At 38.2% G+C, this 18,904-nt stretch overlaps 1 protein-coding gene across 16 annotated transcripts in view; it reads left to right on the forward strand.

The window, feature by feature from the left end:
* The window catches only part of PRC1 (protein regulator of cytokinesis 1), a 43,986-nt gene that overhangs the window by 6,261 nt on the left and 18,821 nt on the right, over positions 1-18,904 (forward strand). For 13 of the 16 annotated variants that reach the window (XM_077124232.1, XM_077124235.1, XM_077124233.1 and 10 more), the window contains exons 2-7: positions 1,484-1,616; positions 1,991-2,113; positions 3,529-3,762; positions 3,840-4,010; positions 4,464-4,613; positions 6,719-6,866. In XM_077124232.1, the coding sequence (XP_076980347.1) occupies positions 1,484-1,616; positions 1,991-2,113; positions 3,529-3,762; positions 3,840-4,010; positions 4,464-4,613; positions 6,719-6,866 (959 nt within the window). Of the gene's footprint in view, positions 1-1,483; positions 1,617-1,990; positions 2,114-2,438; positions 2,575-3,528; positions 3,763-3,839; positions 4,011-4,463; positions 4,614-6,718; positions 6,867-18,904 lie in introns of those variants that run through there. The other 3 variants (XM_077124239.1, XM_077124241.1, XM_077124240.1) reach the window with 3 other exon arrangements.

Raw genomic sequence — 18,904 nt, forward strand, 5'->3', positions numbered from 1 at the left:
TTTGGGGTGATGAGAAGGTTTTGGTAATGGGTAGTGGTGATGGTAACACAATATTGTGAACATAATTAATGCCACTCATTTGTACATAAGAAAGTGGTTAAAATGGGTAATTTTGTGTTGTATCTATGCTACCACAATAAAAATTTAAAGAAAAAAAAGAGAGACAGACAGACTCGAGAAGTCTTCAGAAGGCCTTTGCTGGAAGGTGGTGGAACTTTGTTGTCCCCTGGGGGCAGTGGGGTTGCCTGCAGTAGGTGGCCTGGTGGGTTTGGGCCTTAGAGAGAACCTGGTGGTCCCGGGCCAGCCAGGCTGTGAGGAAGGCTCAGGGCGCTTACTGCACTGATCTTTGTAATTTTTCTCTCCCCTTGCCCACAACTTTTTTTTTACTTATTTTTTCCTCTTTTTAAGATTTGAGGTATGCTTTACATACAGTAAAATTGACTCATTTTACAAGTAAAGTTTAAATTTTGCTAGTTGTATACATTTATATAATCTCTAACACCATCAATATATAGAACCATTTATTACCCTGAAAAGTTTCTTTGTGCTTTGCAGTTGATCCCCTCCCCTGATTCCAGGCACCTGGTTTGCTTTCCTTCACTGTAGTTTTGTCTTTTCTAGAATTTCATAAAATGGAGTCATAGTATATAGCCATAGTATATAGTATATAAACTCTTTCACTCAGCGTAATGTTTTCACTTTCCACTTCAGCATAAAGTTTTTGACATTTATCCATGTTGTATGTGGTTGGTTTATTTCCATTGCAGGAATATAATATTATTTACCCATTCTGTAGATGGTCATCTAGGTTTCTACTTCTGGACAATTATGAATAGTGCTGCTTTGACCAATCTTGTGCATGTCTTTGGTGAACATAAATCTGCATTTCTGCTAGGTATATATTTAGGAGTGGAACGGCTGGGTTCAGCCTTGGTAGATATTGCCACCTGTTTAAAGTGGTCATGCCAATTTTATTCCCACTAACAGTGTGTGAAAGTTCCAGCTTCTCTATATCCTCATCAACAGTTTATGTTGCTTGTTGTTTTAATTTTAGCCATTCTGTGGGTTAACATTTGTAATTTAAGAACAAAAAAGAGAAAGTGATAAATTTAAGTTTGTAAGAACCTCTCACCAGCAAACTCTTGTATTAGATGGAAGCTTATTTTACTGAAATTTTTGTCTGGTTTTTCTTTAATAAAAGCATTTATCATTCCGTATTCTACTGTCAGAGTTAGAGTCCAGTTTCTGAATATTAATTAGAAGGTTGGATTTCCATGATGTAATGTGATACTGAAGTTTGCTTTGTTGTTGTTGGGGCATTTGGGGGGAGAAGGGGAGGTGAATTAAGTCTGTGGATGCTTGTTTTCAATTTGCTTTAACTTGAGGTTACTGAGAAATAGTTGATTTAGTTTTTATAAATACTACCTCTAGACTAAAGTCTGGAGGCTGTGGCCAATGTAGTAAGCCTCTTTGTGCTTTTCAGTGAAGTTCTGGCCGAGGAGTCCATAGTATGTCTCCAAAAAGCCCTGAATCACCTTCGAGAAATATGGGAATTAATTGGGATTCCAGAGGACCAGCGGTTACAAAGAACTGAGGTTGTAAAGAAGCATATCAAAGTGAGTTGAATGGCACCGATCCCTGTTCACTGGAGCAGGGATGAGGGCACTGGGGTTGCATCTGAGAGGCACACAGAAGACCCATTTGGTCCCCAGCACCAGGACATCACAGGCTGTTCCCATCTCCTTGCTTTACTTTACTCCCCCCCGCCTCCCGCCCCGCATGGGCAGGCACCGGGAACCGAACCTGGGTCTCCGGCATGGCAGGCGAGAATTCTGCCTGCTTAGCCACTGTGGCCTGCCCTGCTTTACTTTACTTTTAAGTCCTTCCTGAAATTTTGAAATTATGAGATTTTAGGTATTGTTCCTTTCGGTTTTATTTCTTTTTCCTCCTTGGCCCCAAACTTTTATGGGACTCTTGTCTCTTGCTGTAGGACCTCCTGGATATGATGATTGCTGAAGAGGAAAGCCTGAAGGCAAGGCTCATCAAAAGCATATCGGTTTGTCAAAAAGAGCTGAATACTCTCTGCAGTGAGTTACATGTTGAGCCGTTTCAGGTATTTGGCAGCCTGTAGGGTCTTGGGGAGGGATCCTGCATGAGTCTGAGATTTAAGAAGAATTTTTGGCTTGGAACAGCACATGGAATGTTTTCCCGGTTTGTGCTTGTCTATGCTTGTTGGTGAGGGGCGAGGGGGTTTGCTGGACTTGAGAGGTAGAAAAGACTTGCTGATTAGTTAATTAGTTTAGGTAGAATAATTTTCACTGATGGGAAGAGTTGCCATGTTGAGAGGTGAAACAGCTAATAGGTATTGCAATGCTTTGATCAAGAATAAGCTTCATCTTACTGTCAATTTGTTTTGCTTTGTAGGCCATATTAATTTTAATTTTTTTTACCATGAGGAAAAGCTAGACACAAATGGCACTGTGCTGCACTTTGTCTGAAAGAAAAGAAAAAGAGTTACCCAGGAAGCAAAAGTGACTAGTGAGAAGAGGGAATGTTACCAAAAAACTTGCATTTGTGAGTTTTTCATACCCCAAAGCTGCATGTTACTGAGTTACCCAGAAGCTGGATTATTGGGAGAGAATAGGCAGCTTCCGAGTTTGCCATGCTCAGTATATGTAATTGAGAGATTGCTTTATTGTGGTTCAGGGCAAGTCAGGGGCTTGAATCAGGACACCCCAAGGATGATATGAATATGAATGAGGGCCCAAAACATAGGTGTGGTTAGAACCAGGGAAAGCAGTCACAGGACCATAAAAGTGAGGACAAATATGAAGCTTAGAAAAGTAATTAAAATAGGTGCAAGTGCAGGGGCAGCACGGATACTGATGTGCTGACACAGCACTCAGCCCCCTATGGGTGTCCTTAGGGGAACAGTCTGGGCGTCGTCAGCCTCGGAGGAAGAGCCCCTTTGAGAGGGGGAGCCGAGAGCAGTCAGGCAGGCTGGACATCAGCAGTTTCCTGGAATCAACAGAAGTGACATAAATAATTGACTTTGGGCTCTAGTTTCCCTTTCTTGCTCATCTTTTTAACTTCCAGTGAGAAGTTGGGTGTGAAATTAGGTATACACTGGTACATTTCCCTTAAAGTGCACTGCAGTTCCTTGTTCATCAATGTTGAATAAAATTGTGACAACTTTAGAGGACATAAGACTGCCACTTTCTTTTTTTCTTTTTATCAGTTAGAGAAAGGACTGCTGAATTAAGTTTTATTACTAAGGTGATGTTTGTAGCATTATTAGAATGAGCATTTAGTTATACAAAGTATGCTTTCCGAAAATTTTCACCTCTTACAAAAGAGCACTGGTTCCCATGGATCTTTCCTGATTGGAGACCTTTCTTAGGGGATCCTCTTCACACCATAGTCTTGGCTGTGAGCTGACTTGTTTGTAAGTTTAACTGACATTCTGGCCCATCCCCCTTGAAGAAGTTCTCTTGAAATATTACAGCAGTGGTACATTGTCCTATACAGGAAGAAGGAGAGACAACCATCTTGCAACTAGAAAAGGATTTGCGCACTCAGGTGGAATTGATGCGAAAACAGAAGAAGGAGAGAAAACAGGAACTGAAACTACTTCAAGAACAAGATCAAGAACTATGTGAAATCCTTTGCATGCCCCCCTATAACACTGACAGTGCCTCAGTTCCCAGCTTAGAAGAGCTGAACCGGTTCAGGCAACATGTGGCAACTTTGAGGGAAACAAAGGTACATTGCCCACATTCATGCTTCCTAAAATCAGTTTGGCTTTCCTGTACCTATCTTATAATTATTTTGTTTTATAGGCATCAAGATATGAGGAGTTTGTCAACATAAAGAGACAGATCATACTGTGTATGGAAGAATTAGAACACACCCCAGACACAAGTTTTGAAAGAGATGTTGTGTGTGAAGATGAAGATGCCTTCTGTTTGTCTTTGGAGAATATTGCAACACTACAGAAGTTGCTACGGCAGGTAATGTCGTCTTGGTTATGGCCTGGGATCTCCATAGTAACCCAGCAATTTGAAAAGACTGGTAGTTTTTTCCTTTGGGCTTTGATTAGTTAAGGGAATGGGAAAGAATACAGATAGTAATATATGGTATAAAACCTTGTTGTTGTTTTTTTCTTAAATCAAAAAACTTAATTTATATGTACTGCTGAGAATATGAAATTTAAATTTTTGGATGAAATAATGTTAGTCATTTCAAATAGCCTTTAATTGGGGGAAAAAATTAAATGAAAGTTTGAATTGTAACTCTTGGAGGTCTGAGACCTTACCATAATGACAGCCTTTCTGTTTGTGTTTAGAAATCATGAAACCATGCCTTTTTACTTTCTTGTAAACTGCTTCCTACGAGGGAAGCTAGAGGGCTGGCCTTCTGTGCTGCTCTCCTTGGTGTGAGTAACCACTGTTTCTCTGCTGCAGCTGGAAATGCAAAAGTCACAAAATGAAGCTGTGTGTGAGGGGTTGCGTGCTCAGATCCGTGAGCTCTGGGATAGGTTGCAGATACCTGCAGAAGAGAGAGAAGCAGTGGCCGCTGTTATGACTGGGTCAAAGTCCAAGGTCAAGAAAGCGGTAAGAAACCCAATAGGATTCGGCACAGTAGTTGTTGCCATTTTTTTTTTTAAAGCGGTTTTATCCACACACCATAAAATCCATCCAAAGTGTACAGCAGTGGCTCTCAGTATAAATACAGAGTTGTGCATTCATCATCACAGTCAATTTTAGAACATTTTCATTGCTCTCAAGAAAAAAACCTCATACCTCTTCTCCCCCTTATTATTGACACTTAGTCTTGGTGTGGTATCTTTGTTAAAATTGGTGAGAGAATATTCAACTATTACTATTAACTGTAGTCCATAATTTGCATTAGGTATATTATTTCCCATATACCACCCTATTATTAACACCTTGTAATAGTGACATACATTGGTTCTAGTTCTTGGAAGAACATTCTTATATTTGTACTATTAACCATTCATCATTCACAACAGGGTTCGTTACATGGTCCCATGTTTCATCCTCTAGCTTTCCTTCTAGTGACATTCATGACCCTGAATGTTCCCTTACAACCACAATCGCATGATTCAGCACTGTTCATTACACTCACGATTATTTGCTACCATCACCTCAGACATATACAATAACCCTTACTAAAAATTCTGCACAAATTAAGCATTAGTTCCTTATTCTCTACCCTTATTCTGTCTCTTGATAAATTGTATTCTAGATATTAACTCATGAGTTTGCTCATTATAATTAATTCTTATTAGTGAGAAAATACAGTATTCTTTTGTTTCTGGCTTATGTCACACAATATAATGTCCTGAAGATTCATCCGTGTTGTCACATGCATCAGGACATCATTTCTTCCTATAGCTGCATAATATTCCATTGTGTGTATATTTCACATTTTGTTTATCCGTTCATCAGTTCACGGACACTTGAGTTGTTTTCATCTTTTGGCAATTATGAATAATGCCAAAATTATGAACGTCAGTGTGCAAATGTCTTCTTGTATCCGTGCTTTCAGATCTTCTGAGTATATACTTAGTAGTGGGATTGCTGGATCATATGGCAATTCTATACTTAGCTTCCTGATGACATGCCAAACTGTCTTCTACAGTGATTATACCTTTCTATATTCCCACCATTAGGAAGTGTTGCTATATCTCCACATCCTCTCCAACATTTTCTGTTTAATAGTGGCCATTCTAGGAGGGTTGAAATGTTATCTCACCGTGGATTTTTTTTAAACTTTTTAAATTGTATAATATAACATATATACAAAGCAAAGAAAGGAAAAAAAGCAGTAGTTCAAATCACTCATCAACAAGTAGTTACAAGACAAATCCCAGAGTTTGTCATGGGCTAACACACCATAATCTCAGATTTTTCCATCTAGCTGCTTTTCTACAAACCTTTCCTTGCAGTGAAGGGAGTTTACTTTCTCAAACCCTCCCAGCAGTGTTGGAACAATGGGCCATGGGGATCTCTGTTCTGGGCAGGCTAGAACTGCGATTCAGCCAGAACCCAGCAGTCTAAGCCTGCCAGTCACAAGGCACACTCAGCCCTCGACCTTGTTTCCTGCCCTGTTTCCAGGAAGGAAGGCTAAAGCCTCTCTTAATCCACACAGCCAAACACAGACCATGTCCAAGCATACCTCGAGAGTGGGTGTGGGTGTTGGCCCCTGCCTGGGAGGGTTCACTCCCAGTGCTGCAGCCTCTCAGTCTCCCTGACCTGCCCTTTCTGGATGCTGTACAAAGCTGCCGTGGTCTCTGGAGCCCCCAGACTGTTGATTCTGGCCATTTCTGTCTGTCCGATAGCTGTTTTTGTAGGAGTGTGTCTTGTCTCTTTACTCTGCCATCTTCCTTGGAAGCAGGGCCTCAAGTCTCATCGGTCTTCTAAGAGGGTTTCTGTATCAAGTCTTATGTCTTTATCAGCTTCTGCCTTGGGCAAGCCTATTTTTAAGACAAGCATCAGAAAAGGGTGGCCATAAACATCTCATCTTTTATCTTTTGTATTTCTTCCTTAGATTTCTTTCTTTTATAAGGTTATCATAGAGAGTGTTGACTTACCTCTGTGGCTTTAGTTGTAGTTTTATTGAAAGGCGGGAAACATGAGAAAGCTCAGGTGAATGTAAGAGTGATAAGTACCTTTAACAGGTCTCTTCCTTTCAGCTTCAACTGGAAGTGGATCGGTTGGAAGAATTGAAGATGCAAAACATGAAGAAAGTGATTGAGGCAATTCGAGTGGAGCTGGCTCAGTACTGGGACCAGTGTTTTTACAGCCAGGAGCAGAGACAAGCTTTTGCCCCTTACTATGCTGGTTAGTACAGAAGCAGTGGTATCTGTTGGCCTGCTAACTTATCTTCTATAAGCCCAGAATTTACCGGAAAGTATTTCCTCTTCTGAACAGATATAGCTACCTTTTCAAGTTATTCAACTTAAATTGCCACCCCGGTATAAAGACGTTTTTACAAGTGCTGTTGGGAAATGTGGGTTTCTTGCTTTCTGAAGCGGTATGTTACTGTAGCATATACCTGTAGAGGTCAAGTTTATTAGGTGCTTACTCTACGCCATGTGCAATATCAAACCCTTAAGGGTTTTAGACATTATTAATTCTCATGTGAAGAGATGAATATAAAGATAAGGATGTCTTACCTAAATTCAGCAACAGTTTTTGGACATTTTCTGTGTCCCGCCCTCTATGTTGTCTGGGCAGGTGGAAAAGAAGAATCAGAAAGAACCCTAAGACAAGATAAAAGAGGACATGAATGTTTGAGGCTGTTAATAATTTTTGTTCATTCCCTAATCTTTTAGTTCCTTCTTCTTCTAGTCTCAAGATCAATTTTTCTTTTTGTCTGCGTCTTCAGTCATCAAAAACAGAGTAATATGTCACTTTGCTCCTGGTTCACTAGAAGGGTGGGTTGTTGGTAACCCCCATAGACAATTTGACCCAGCACTGGCGCCTCCATAGGTTTTGTTCATTGTTCTCTCATATGTGCAGTGTGTGCATTAAAAAAAAAAATTTAATCGGAGAAGTTGTAGGTTTAAGAAAAATTAAGTATAAAATGCAGCATTCCCATATATCTTCCTACCAATTATTAAAACTTTGCATTAGTGTGGTATTTTTTATAATTGAATGAAAACTATTATACTTGTACTATTAACTATGGCTCATAGTTTACATTAGGGCTTATTTTTTCCCCCATAAACTGTCCTATTAACATCTTGCATTAGTGTGGTATATTTATTATAATTCATGAAAGAACATTTTTAAAAATTTATTAATTAAAAAAATTTAACAAACCAAATAAAACACCAACATATATAATCAGTAATTCACAATATCTTCACTTAGTTGCATATTCATCATTTCTTAGAACATTTGCATCAATTCAGAAAAAGAAAAAGACAACGGGAAAAAGAAATAAAACGAAAACAGAAAAGAAAAAAAAAAAAGATTATACCTACCATACCCCTTACCCCTCGCTTTCATTGATCACTAGCATTTCAAACTAAATTTATTTTAGCATTTGTTCCCCCTATTATTTATTTTTATTCCATATGTTCTACTCGTTTGTTGACAAGGTAAATAACAGGAGCATCAGACACAAGGTTTTCACAATCACACAGTCACATTGTGACGGCTATATCATTATTCAATCATCTTCAAGAAACATAACTACTGGAACACAGCTCTACATTTTCAGGCAGTTCCCTCCAGCCTCTCCGCTGTATCTTGAATAACAAAGTGATATCTACTTAATGTGTAAGAATAACCTCCAGGATAACCTCTCGACTCTGTTTGGAATCTTTCAGCCATTGCCACTTTGTCTCATTTCACTCTTCCCCTTTTTGGTGGAGAAGGTTTTCTCAATCCCTTGATGCTAAGTCTCAGCTCATTCTGGGTTTTTCTCAATCCCTTGATGCTGAGTCTCAGCTCGTTCCAGGATTTCTGTCCCACGTTGCCAGGAAGGTCCACATCACATCCCTGGGAGTTATGTTCCACATAGACAGGGGGAGGGTGGTGAGATTGCTTGTTGTGTTCGTTGGAGAGAGAGGCCACATCTGGGCAACAAAAGAGGCTCTCTTGGGGGTGACTCTTAGGCCTAAATTTTAAGTAGACTTGACCTATCCTTTGTGGGGTTAAGTTTCATATGAACAAACCCCAAGATTGGGGGCTCAGCCTATAGCTTTGGTTGTCCACACTGCTTGTGAGAATGTCAAGAATTCAACTTGGGGAAGTTGAATTTCTCGTTGTTACCATTCCCCAAAGGAGGCTTTGCAAATACTTTTCCACTCACTGATCGAATCACTCTGGAATTCATTGGGGCATCACTCTGGACAAACCAAAAAAATCTCATGTTCTACCTGAGATTCCAAGTACTTAAGGTGTTCAGTCAAACTATCTACATTAAGTTATATTAGGAAACGCACTAGTCAAAATATAAATATTGTACCACATAAACATTTTTTGCTTTAGTCTCACACGTAAGGTGACATTTTGAAATATTAATTACCATTTATTTTCAGCACCCTGCAATAATGACATTCCTTTGTTCTTCCTCATGCAAAAGCATTTTTAGAATTTGTACATTTAGTCACTATTATTATACACTCTAGGCATTCCTAGATTATACCATATCAATGTTTAACATCTGTCTTTCTTTCTGATTTCATTTATGCCCCCAGCCCTCCACCCTCTATCATTCTCACATGCAGCTTCATTCAGTGTTTTAACATAATTGTATTACAGTTAGGTAGTATTGTGCTGTCCATTTCTGAGTTTTTGTATCCAGTCCTGTTGCACAATCTGTATCCCTTCAGCTCCAATTACCCAATATCTTACCCTATTTCTATCTCCTGATGGTCTCTGTTACCAACAAAATATTCCAAATTTATTCACTAATGTCATTTCATATCAGTGAGACTATACAATATTTGTCCTTTTGTTTTTTGCTAGTCTCACTCAGCATAATGTTCTCAAGGTCCATCCATGCTGTTACATATTTCATAAGTTTATTCTGTCTTAAAGCTGCATAATATTCCATTGTATGTATATACCACAGTTTGTTTAGCCACTCGTCTGTTGATGGACATTTTGGTTGTTTCCATCTCTTTGCAATTGTAAATAATGCTGCTATAAACATTGGTGTGCAAATGTCCGTTTATGTCTTTGCCCTTATGTCCTGAGTAGATACCTAGCAATGGTATTGCTGGGTCATATGGAAATTCTATATTCAGCTTTTTGAGGAACCGCCAAACTGCCTTCCACAGTGGTTGCACCATTTGACATTTCCACCAACAGTGAATTAGTGTGCCTGTTTCTCCACATCCTCTCCAGCACTTGTCATTTTCTGTTTTGTTGATAATGGCCATTCTGGTGGGTGTGAGATGATATCTCATTGTGGTTTTGATTTGCATTTCTCTAATGGCCAGGGACGTTGAGCATCTCTTCATGTGACTTTTGGATTTGTATTTCCTCTTCTGAGAAGTGTCTGTTCAAGTCTTTTTCCTATTTTGTAATTGGATTGGCTGTCTTTTTGTTGTTGAGTTGAACAATCTCTTTATAAATTCTGGATACTAGACCTTTATCTGATATGTCGTTTCCAAATATTGTTTCCCATTGTGTAGGCTGTCTTTTTACTTTCCTGATGAAGTTCTTTGATGCGCAAAAGTGTTTATTTTTGAGGAGTTCCCATTTCTTTCTTTCTTTCTTTGGTGCTCTTGATTTGGAAGTAAGGTCTATAAAACCACCTCCAGTTATAAGATTTATAACATATTTCCCTACATTTTCCTCTAACTGTTTTATGATCTTAGACCTAATGTGTAAATCTTTGATCCATTTTGAGTTAACTTTTGTATAGGGTGTGAGATATGGGTCCTCTTTCATTCTTTTGCATATGGATATCCAGTTTTCTAGGCACCATTTATTGGAGAGACTATTCTGTCCCAGGTGAGTTGGCTTGACTGCCTTATCAAAGATCAAATGTCCATAGATGAGAGGGTCTATATCTGAGCACTCTATTCGATTCCATTGGTCGATATATCTATCTTTATGCCAATACCATGCTGTTTTGACCACTGTGTCTTCATAATATGCCTTAAAGTCAGGCAGCGTGAGACCTCCAGCTTCGTTTTTTTTCCTCAAGATACTTTTAGCAATTCAGGGCACCCTGCCCTTCCAGATAAATTTGCTTATTGGTGTTTCTATTTCTGAAAAGTAAGTTTTTGGGATTTTGATTGATATTGCATTGAATCTGTAAATCAATTTAGGTAGAATTGACATCTTAACTATATTTAGTCTTCCAATCCATTAACACGGTATGCCCTTCCATCTATTTAAGTCTTCTGTGATTTTTTTAATAATTTCTTGTAGTTTTCTTTGTATAGGTCTTTTGTCTCTTTAGTTAAATTTATTCCTAAATATTTTATTCTTTTGGTTGCAATTGTAAATCGAATTTGTTTCTTGATTTCCCCCTCAGATTGTTCATTACAAGTGTATAGAAATACTACAGATTTTTGAATGTTGATCTGGTAACGTGCCACTTTGCTATACTTCTTTATTAGCTCTAGTAGTTTTGCTGTAGATTTTTCAGGGTTTTCGACGTATAGTATCATATCATCTGCAAACACTGATAGTTTTACTTCTTCCTTTCCAATTTTGATGCCTTGTATTTCTTTTTCTTGTCTAATTGCTCTGGCTAGAACTTCCAACACAATGTTGAATAACAGTGGTGATAGTGGACATCCTTCTGTTGTTCCTGATCTTAGGGGGAAAGTTTTCAGTTTTTCCCCATTGAGGATGATATTAGCTGTGGGTTTTTCATATATTCCGTTTATTATTTTAAGGAAGTTCCCTGTATTCCTATCCTTTGAAGTGTTTTCAACAGGAAAGGATGTTGAATTTTGTCAAATACCTTCTCTGCATTAATTGAGATGATCATGTGATTTTTCTGCTTTTATTTGTTGATATGGTATGTTACATTAATTGATTTTCTTACGTTGAACCATCCTTGCATACTTGGGGTGAATCCTACTTGGTCATGATGTATAATTCTTTTAATGTGTTGCTGGATTCGATTTGCTAGAATTTTATTGAGGATTTTTGCATCTATATTCATTAGAGAGATTGGTCTGTAGTTTTCTTTTGTTGAAATATCTTTGACTGGCTTTGGTATGAGGGTGATGTTGGCTTCATAGAATGAAGTAAGTAGCTTTCCCTCCTCTTCAGTTTTTTTGAAGAGTTTGAGGAGAGTTGGTACTAATTCTTTCTGGAATGTTTGGTAGAATTCACATGTGAAGCCATCTGGTCCTGGACTTTTCTTTTTGGGAAGCTTTTTAATGACTGATTCGATTTCTTTATTTGTGATTGGTTTGTTGAGGTCATCTGTTTCTTCTCGAGTCAAAGTTGGTTGTTCATGCCTTTCTAGGAAGTTGTCCATTTCATCTACATTGTTGTATTTATTAGCATAAAGTTGTTCATAGTATCCTGTTAATACCTCCTTTATTTCTCTGGGTTCAGTGGTTATGTCTCCTCTTCCATTTCTGATCTTATTTATTTGCGTCCTCTCTCTTCTTCTTTTTGTCGATCTTGCTAAGGGCCCATCAGTCTTATTGATTTTCTCATAGAACCAGCTCTTGTTTTATTGATTTTCTCAATTGTTTTCATGTTCTCAGTTTCATTGGTTTCTGCTCTAATCTTTGTTATTTCTTTCCTTTTGCTTGCTTTGGGGTTAGTTTGCTGTTCTTTCTCTACTTCTTCCAAGTGGGCAGTTAATTCCTGAATTTTTGCCCTTTCTTCTTTTTTGATATAGGCATTTAGGGCAATAAATTTCCCTCTTAGCACTGCCTTTGCTGTGTCCCATAAGTTTTGATATATTGTACTTTCGTTTTCATTTGCCTCGAGATATTTACTGATTTCTCTTGTAATTTCTTCCTTGACCCACTGGTTGTTTAAGAGTGTGTTGTTGAGCCTCCACATATTTGTGAATTTTCTGGCACTTTGCCTATTATTGATTTCCAACTTCATTCCCTTATGATCTGATAAAGTGTTTTGTATGATTTCAGTCTTTTTTAAATTTGTTGAGACTTGCTTTGTGACCCAGCATATGGTCTATCTTTGAGAATGATCTATGAGCACTTGAGAAAAAGGTGTATCCTGCTGTTGTGGGGTGTAACGTCCTGTAAATGTCTGTTAAGTCTAGCTCATTTATTGTAATATTCAAATTCTCTGTTTCTTTATTGATCCTCTGTTTAGATGTTCTGTCCATTGATGAGAGTGGGGAATTGACGTCTCCAACTATTATGGTAGATGTGTCTATTTCCCTTTTCAGTGTTTGCAGTGTTTGCCTCAAATATTTTGGGGCATTCTGGTTCGGTGCATAAAGATTTATGAATGTTATGTCTTCAAGTTGAATTGTTCCTTTTATTAGTACATAGTATCCTTCTTTGTCTCTTTTAACTGTTTTACATTTGAAGTCTAATTTGTTGGATTTTAGTATAGCTCCTCCTGCTCTTTTCTGGTTGTTATTTGCATGAAATATCTTTTCCCAACCTTTCACTTTCAACCTATGTTTATCTTTGGGTCTAAGATGTGTTTCCTGTAGACAGCATATAGAAAGATCCTGTTTTTAATCCATTCTGCCAGTCTCTGTCTTTTGATTGGGGAGTTCAATCCATTAACATTTTAGAGTTATTACTGTTTGGGTAGTACTTTCCTCTACCATTTTGCCTTTTGGAATTTATACATCATATCTAATTTTCCTTCTTTCTACACTCTTCTCTACACCTCTTTCTTCTGTGTTTTCGTATCTGTCTCCAGTGCTCCCTTTAGTATTTCTTGCAGAGCTGGTCTCTTGGTCACAAATTCTCTCAGTGATTTTTTTGTCTGAAAATGTTTTAATTTCTCCCTCATTTTTGAAGGGCTGTTTTGCTGGGTATAGAATTCTTGGTTGGCAGTTTTTCTCTTTTAGTAATTTAAATATATCATTCCACTGTCTCTTCGCCTCCATGGTTTCTGCTGAGAAATCTACGCCTAGTCTTACTGGGTTTCCCTTGTATTTGATGGATTGCTTTTCTCTTGCTGCTTTCAAGATCCTCTCTTTTCTCTCTGACCTCTGACATTCTGATTAGTAAGTGTCTTGGAGTATGTCTATTTGGATCTGTTCTCTTTGGGGTACGCTGCACTTCTTGGATCTGTAATTTTGAGTCTTTCATAAGAGTTGGGAAATGTTCAGTGATAATTTCTTCCATTAGTTTTTCTCCTCCTTTTCCCTTCCCTTCTCTTCTCCTTCTGGGACACCCACAACACGTATATTCGTGCGCTTCACATTATCACTCAATTCCCTGAGTCCTTACTCATATTTTTCCATTTTTTTCCCGATAGTTCCTTTTCTTGTTGGATTTCAGATGTTCCATCCTGCAGTTTACTAATCCTATCCTCTCTCTCGAAATCTACGATTGTAGGTTTCCATTGTTTTTTTCATCTCTTCTACTGTGCCTTTCATTCCCATGAGTTCTGTGATTTGTTATTTCAGACTTTTCTTTTTTTTTTTTGTTCATTCCTTGCCTTCTTTATATCCTCCCTCAGTTAATTGATTTGGTTTTTGATGAGGTTTTCCATGTCTGTTCGCATATTCTGAATTTATTTTTTCAGCTCTTGTATCTCATTTGAACTGTTGGTTTGTTCCTTTAACTGGGCCGTATCTTCAACTTTCCTGGTGTGATTTGTTATTTTTTGCTGGCGTCTAGACTTTTAATTACCTTAATTAGTTTATTCTGGAGATTGCTTTCCCTTCACTTACCTAGGGTTTTCTTGCTGGATGAATTTGTTGTCTGTCTGTTCTTTGGCATTCAGTTCAGCTTTTTCTCGACCTCTAGCTTAGGTTTTGTTTAACAGAGGAGAATTTTTTGGTTCTCTTTTTCTTGTTTCTTGCCCTGCTTGTATAGTGCCTTTTCCCCCCCAACCCTTAGGAGGGTCTACATAGGTATTATAGGCTCCAGCCGGGTTTTGCCAGACTAAACTGACCTCCTATCAGGGGGAAGGAGTCACCTGCGTCAGTTTTCCCTGAGGGTGAGACCCAGCAGGTTACAAGACTTTCCTGTGAAGTGTCTGGGCTCTGTTTTTCTTATCCTGCCCAGTATGTGGCACTTGTCTGCCTGCGGGTCCCACCAGCATAAGATGATGCGGTACCTTTAACTTTGGCAGACTCTCCCTGCTTTGGGCGTGGTGGAGACAGAGGAGTGGTTGTAGGTTGGTTTTAATGCCTTCAAATTACCAAGCCCTGGGGTCTGAATTCCTTGAAGGAGGGATTCCACCTGAGTTGGGCTTCACCCCTCCCCTGGGGAAGGCACAGGCTCGAGACAAGCCCTGCCTGAAAGGAGCTTGTTACTGCCTATGCCTGGAGCTGTTGCAGCCTGAGAAGTCCTGCTGCTGAATCCAGAGGCAGTCAAGCCTTTGTAGAAACGCAGTTAGAAAAACCTCTGTTTCTTTCCTTTTTTTCTTTTTCTGTTAGCCCAATGAGTGACCTCCACTTTGACCAGGTTCACCTGCGCTGGGGGCTTATTTTTAGTAGTCAGAATTTGTTAATTAATGCCATAATTGGTGTTTGGTTGGACTCAGCCCCTGTTGCTGTTAAAGTCTCTTTCCTTTCCCTCTGGGAAGCAGTCTGTGGGGGAGGGATGCTGGCCGCGGCGGCTTGGGGAACTCATGGTTCTGGGGAGGCTCAGAGCCGGTCCAGCTGGTCCAGACTAGGGTACCTGTGTGTCCGGTCACTGACATGGCTCCAGGAGTTGTTCTGTATTGTTTCTGGTTATTTAGTAGTTGTTCTGAAGGACAAACTAAAACGCGCACCTTGCAAGGCTGCCATCTTGGCCACACCCCCGCTAAATTCCATGAAAGAACATTTTTATCATTGTACTGTTAACTAAGTCCATTGTTTACAATAGGATTCAGTGTTCTATACTCCTATGCTTTATCTTTTGATTTTTATTCTAATAATATCTATCCAACCTAAAATTTCCCCTTTTAAAAGCACATTCATATATATAAATCAGTGCTGTTAATTATACCTTCTATGTTGGGCTGCTATCACCCACCCATTTCCAAAACTTTACAAACAACCCAAATTTCATATCTATGATATCATATAATATTTCTCCCATTTGTATGGGATTTAATTCACTCAAGCGTAATGTTTTCAGGGTTTGTCCATTTTGTCACATGCATCAGGACTTCATTCTGTATTACCACTGAATGATATTTCAATGATATACAACATTGAGTTTATCCATTCATTGGATTGATGGACACTTGGATTGCTTACATCTTTTAGCAAGTGTCTATAATGCCACTATGAACATTCATTTGCAAAAGTCTCTGAGTCCCTGTTTTTAATTATTTTGGGTATATACCTAGTAACAAGATTGCTGGCTCATATGATAATTCTATACTTAGCTTTCTGAGGAACTGCCATAGTATCTTCTACTGCTGCTGCATCATTTTACATTCTCACCAGAAATGAATGAGTGTTCCTATTTTCCATATCCTCTTCAACACATGTGATTTTCTATTTTTTTAATATTAGCCATGCTAGGCGGTCTAAAATGGAATCTGGGATATATTTGCATTTCTCTAATAGCTCCTTATGTTTAGCATCGTTTCATGTGGTTTTTTGCCATTTATATATCCTCTTTGAAGAAATGTCTCTCTTCAGATCTTTCACCCATTTTTTGATTGGGTTGTTTGTCTCTTTTTTCAACAGTTTTATTCATACACACGGTACAGTCTGTCCAAGATGTACAATCAGTAGCTCTTGGTATAATCATATACTTGTGCATTCACTATCACACTCAATATGATAACATTCTTATTTCCCTGAAAAACACAAAATCCTATATCCTTTACACCCCCTATGATTGACACTTAACTTTGACATGCCTTTGTTATAATTGATGGAAGATATTATAATGGCACTGTTCACTATAATTTTTACTTTGTATTAAGTGTATTTTCCCATATATACACCCTATATTAATAGTGATATTTTTTTTCTAGTTCACATAAATACTTTCTTTTATTTCTACAACTGATCACAGTCATTGTCCAGTATAGGTTTTGCTGTGTTATACAGATCCATGTTTTGTCCTCTAACTCAACTTTTAGTGACATACACAGCCTTAACCTTCCCCTTTCGACCACACACTCAGCATCGTTAGCTGCGTAATGTTCCATTTTGAGTATATGTCACAGTTCATTTATCCACTCATCCCTTCATGGACACTTCTGCTGTTTCCATCTATTGACAGTTGTGTTAAGCATCTTTTCATCTGCTTTTTCCTTCTTCTTTTTTTTTTTTATTAATTAAAAAAAATTAACAAAACATTTAGAAATCATTCCATTCTACATGTACAATCAGTAATTCTTAATATCATCACATAGTTGCATATTCATCATTTCTTAGTACATTTGCATCGATTTAGAAAAAGAAATAAAAAGACAACAGAATAAGAATTAAAACGATAATAGAGAGAAAAAAAAACCTATACCTCACATGCAGCCTCATTCAATGTTTTAACATAATTGCATTACAATTAGGTAGTATTGTGCTGTCCATTTCTGAGTTTTTATATCCAGTCCTGTTGCACAGTCTGTATCCCTTCAGCTCCAATTACCTCTTCTCTCTTTTTTTTTTTTTTTTAATTAACGGAAAAAATGAAATTAACCCAACATTTAGAAATCATACCATTCTACATATTCAATCAGTAATTCTTAACATCATCACATAGATGCATGATCATCGTTTCTTAGTACATTTGCATCGGTTTAGAAGAACTAGCAACACAACCGAAAAAGATATAGAATGTTAATATAGAGAAAAAAATAAAAGTAATAATAGTAAAAACAAAACAAAACAAAACAAAAACCTATAGCTCAGATGCAGCTTCATTCAGTGTTTTAACATGATTACTTTACAATTAGGTATTATTGTGCTGTCCATTTTTGAGTTTTTGTATCTAGTCCTGTTGCACAGTCTGTATCCCTTCAGCTCCAATTGCCCATCATCTTACCCTGTTTCTACCTCCTGCTGGACTCTGTTACCAATGACATATTCCAAATTTATTCTCGAATGTCCGTTCACATCAGTGGGACCATACAGTATTTGTCCTTTAGTTTTTGGCTAGACTCACTCAGCATAATGTTCTCTAGGTCCATCCATGTTATTACGTGCTTCATAAGTTTATCCTGTCTTAAAGCTGCATAGTATTCCATCGTATGTATATACCACAGTTTGTTTAGCCACTCTTCTGTTGATGGAGATTTTGGCTGTTTCCATCTCTTTGCAATTGTAAATAACGCTGCTATAAACATTGGTGTGCAAATGTCCGTTTGTGTCTTTGCCCTTAAGTCCTTTGAGTAGATTCCCAGCAATGGTATTGCTGGGTCGTATGGCAATTCTATATTCAGCTTTTTGAGGAACCGCCAAACTGCCTTCCACAGTGGTTGCACCATTTGACATTCCCACCAACAGTGGATACGTGTGCCTCTTTCTCCACATCCTCTCCAGCACTTGTCATTTTCTGTTTTGTTGATAATGGCCATTCTGGTGGGTGTGAGATGATATCTCATTGTGGTTTTGATTTGCATTTCTCTAATGGCCAGGGACATTGAGCATCTCTTCATGTGCCTTTTGGCCATTTGTATTTCCTCTTCTGAGAAGTGTCTGTTCAAGTCTTTTTCCCATTTTGTAATTGGGTTGGCTGTCTTTTTGTTGTTGAGTTGAACAATCTCTTTATAAGTTCTGGATACTAGACCTTTATCTGATATGTCATTTCCAAATATTGTCTCCCATTGTGTAGGCTGTCTTTCTACTTTCTTGTTGAAGTTCTTTGATGCACAAAAGTGTTTAATTTTGAGGAGCTCCCATTTATTTATTTCCTTCTTCAGTGCTCTTGCTTTAGGTTTAAGGTCCATAAAACCACCTCCAGTTGTAAGATTCATAAGATATCTCCCTACATTTTCCTCTAACTGTTTTATGGTCTTAGACCTAATGTTTAGATCTTTGATCCATTTTGAGTTAACTTTTGTATAGGGTGTGAGACATGGGTCTTCTTTCATTCTTTTGCATATGGATATCCAGTTCTCTAGGCACCATTTATTGAAGAGACCGTTCTGTCCCAGGTGAGTTGGCTTGACTGCCTTATCAAAGATCAAATGTCCATAGATGAGAGGGTCTATATCTGAGCACTCTATTCGATTCCATTGGTCGATATATCTATCTTTATGCCAATACCATGCTGTTTTGACCACTGTGGCTTCATAATATGCCTTAAAGTCAGGCAGCGCGAGACCTCCAGCTT

This window comes from Tamandua tetradactyla, chromosome 12 (genome assembly GCF_023851605.1).
Source record: "Tamandua tetradactyla isolate mTamTet1 chromosome 12, mTamTet1.pri, whole genome shotgun sequence".
Classification (NCBI taxonomy): Eukaryota; Metazoa; Chordata; class Mammalia; order Pilosa; family Myrmecophagidae; genus Tamandua; species Tamandua tetradactyla.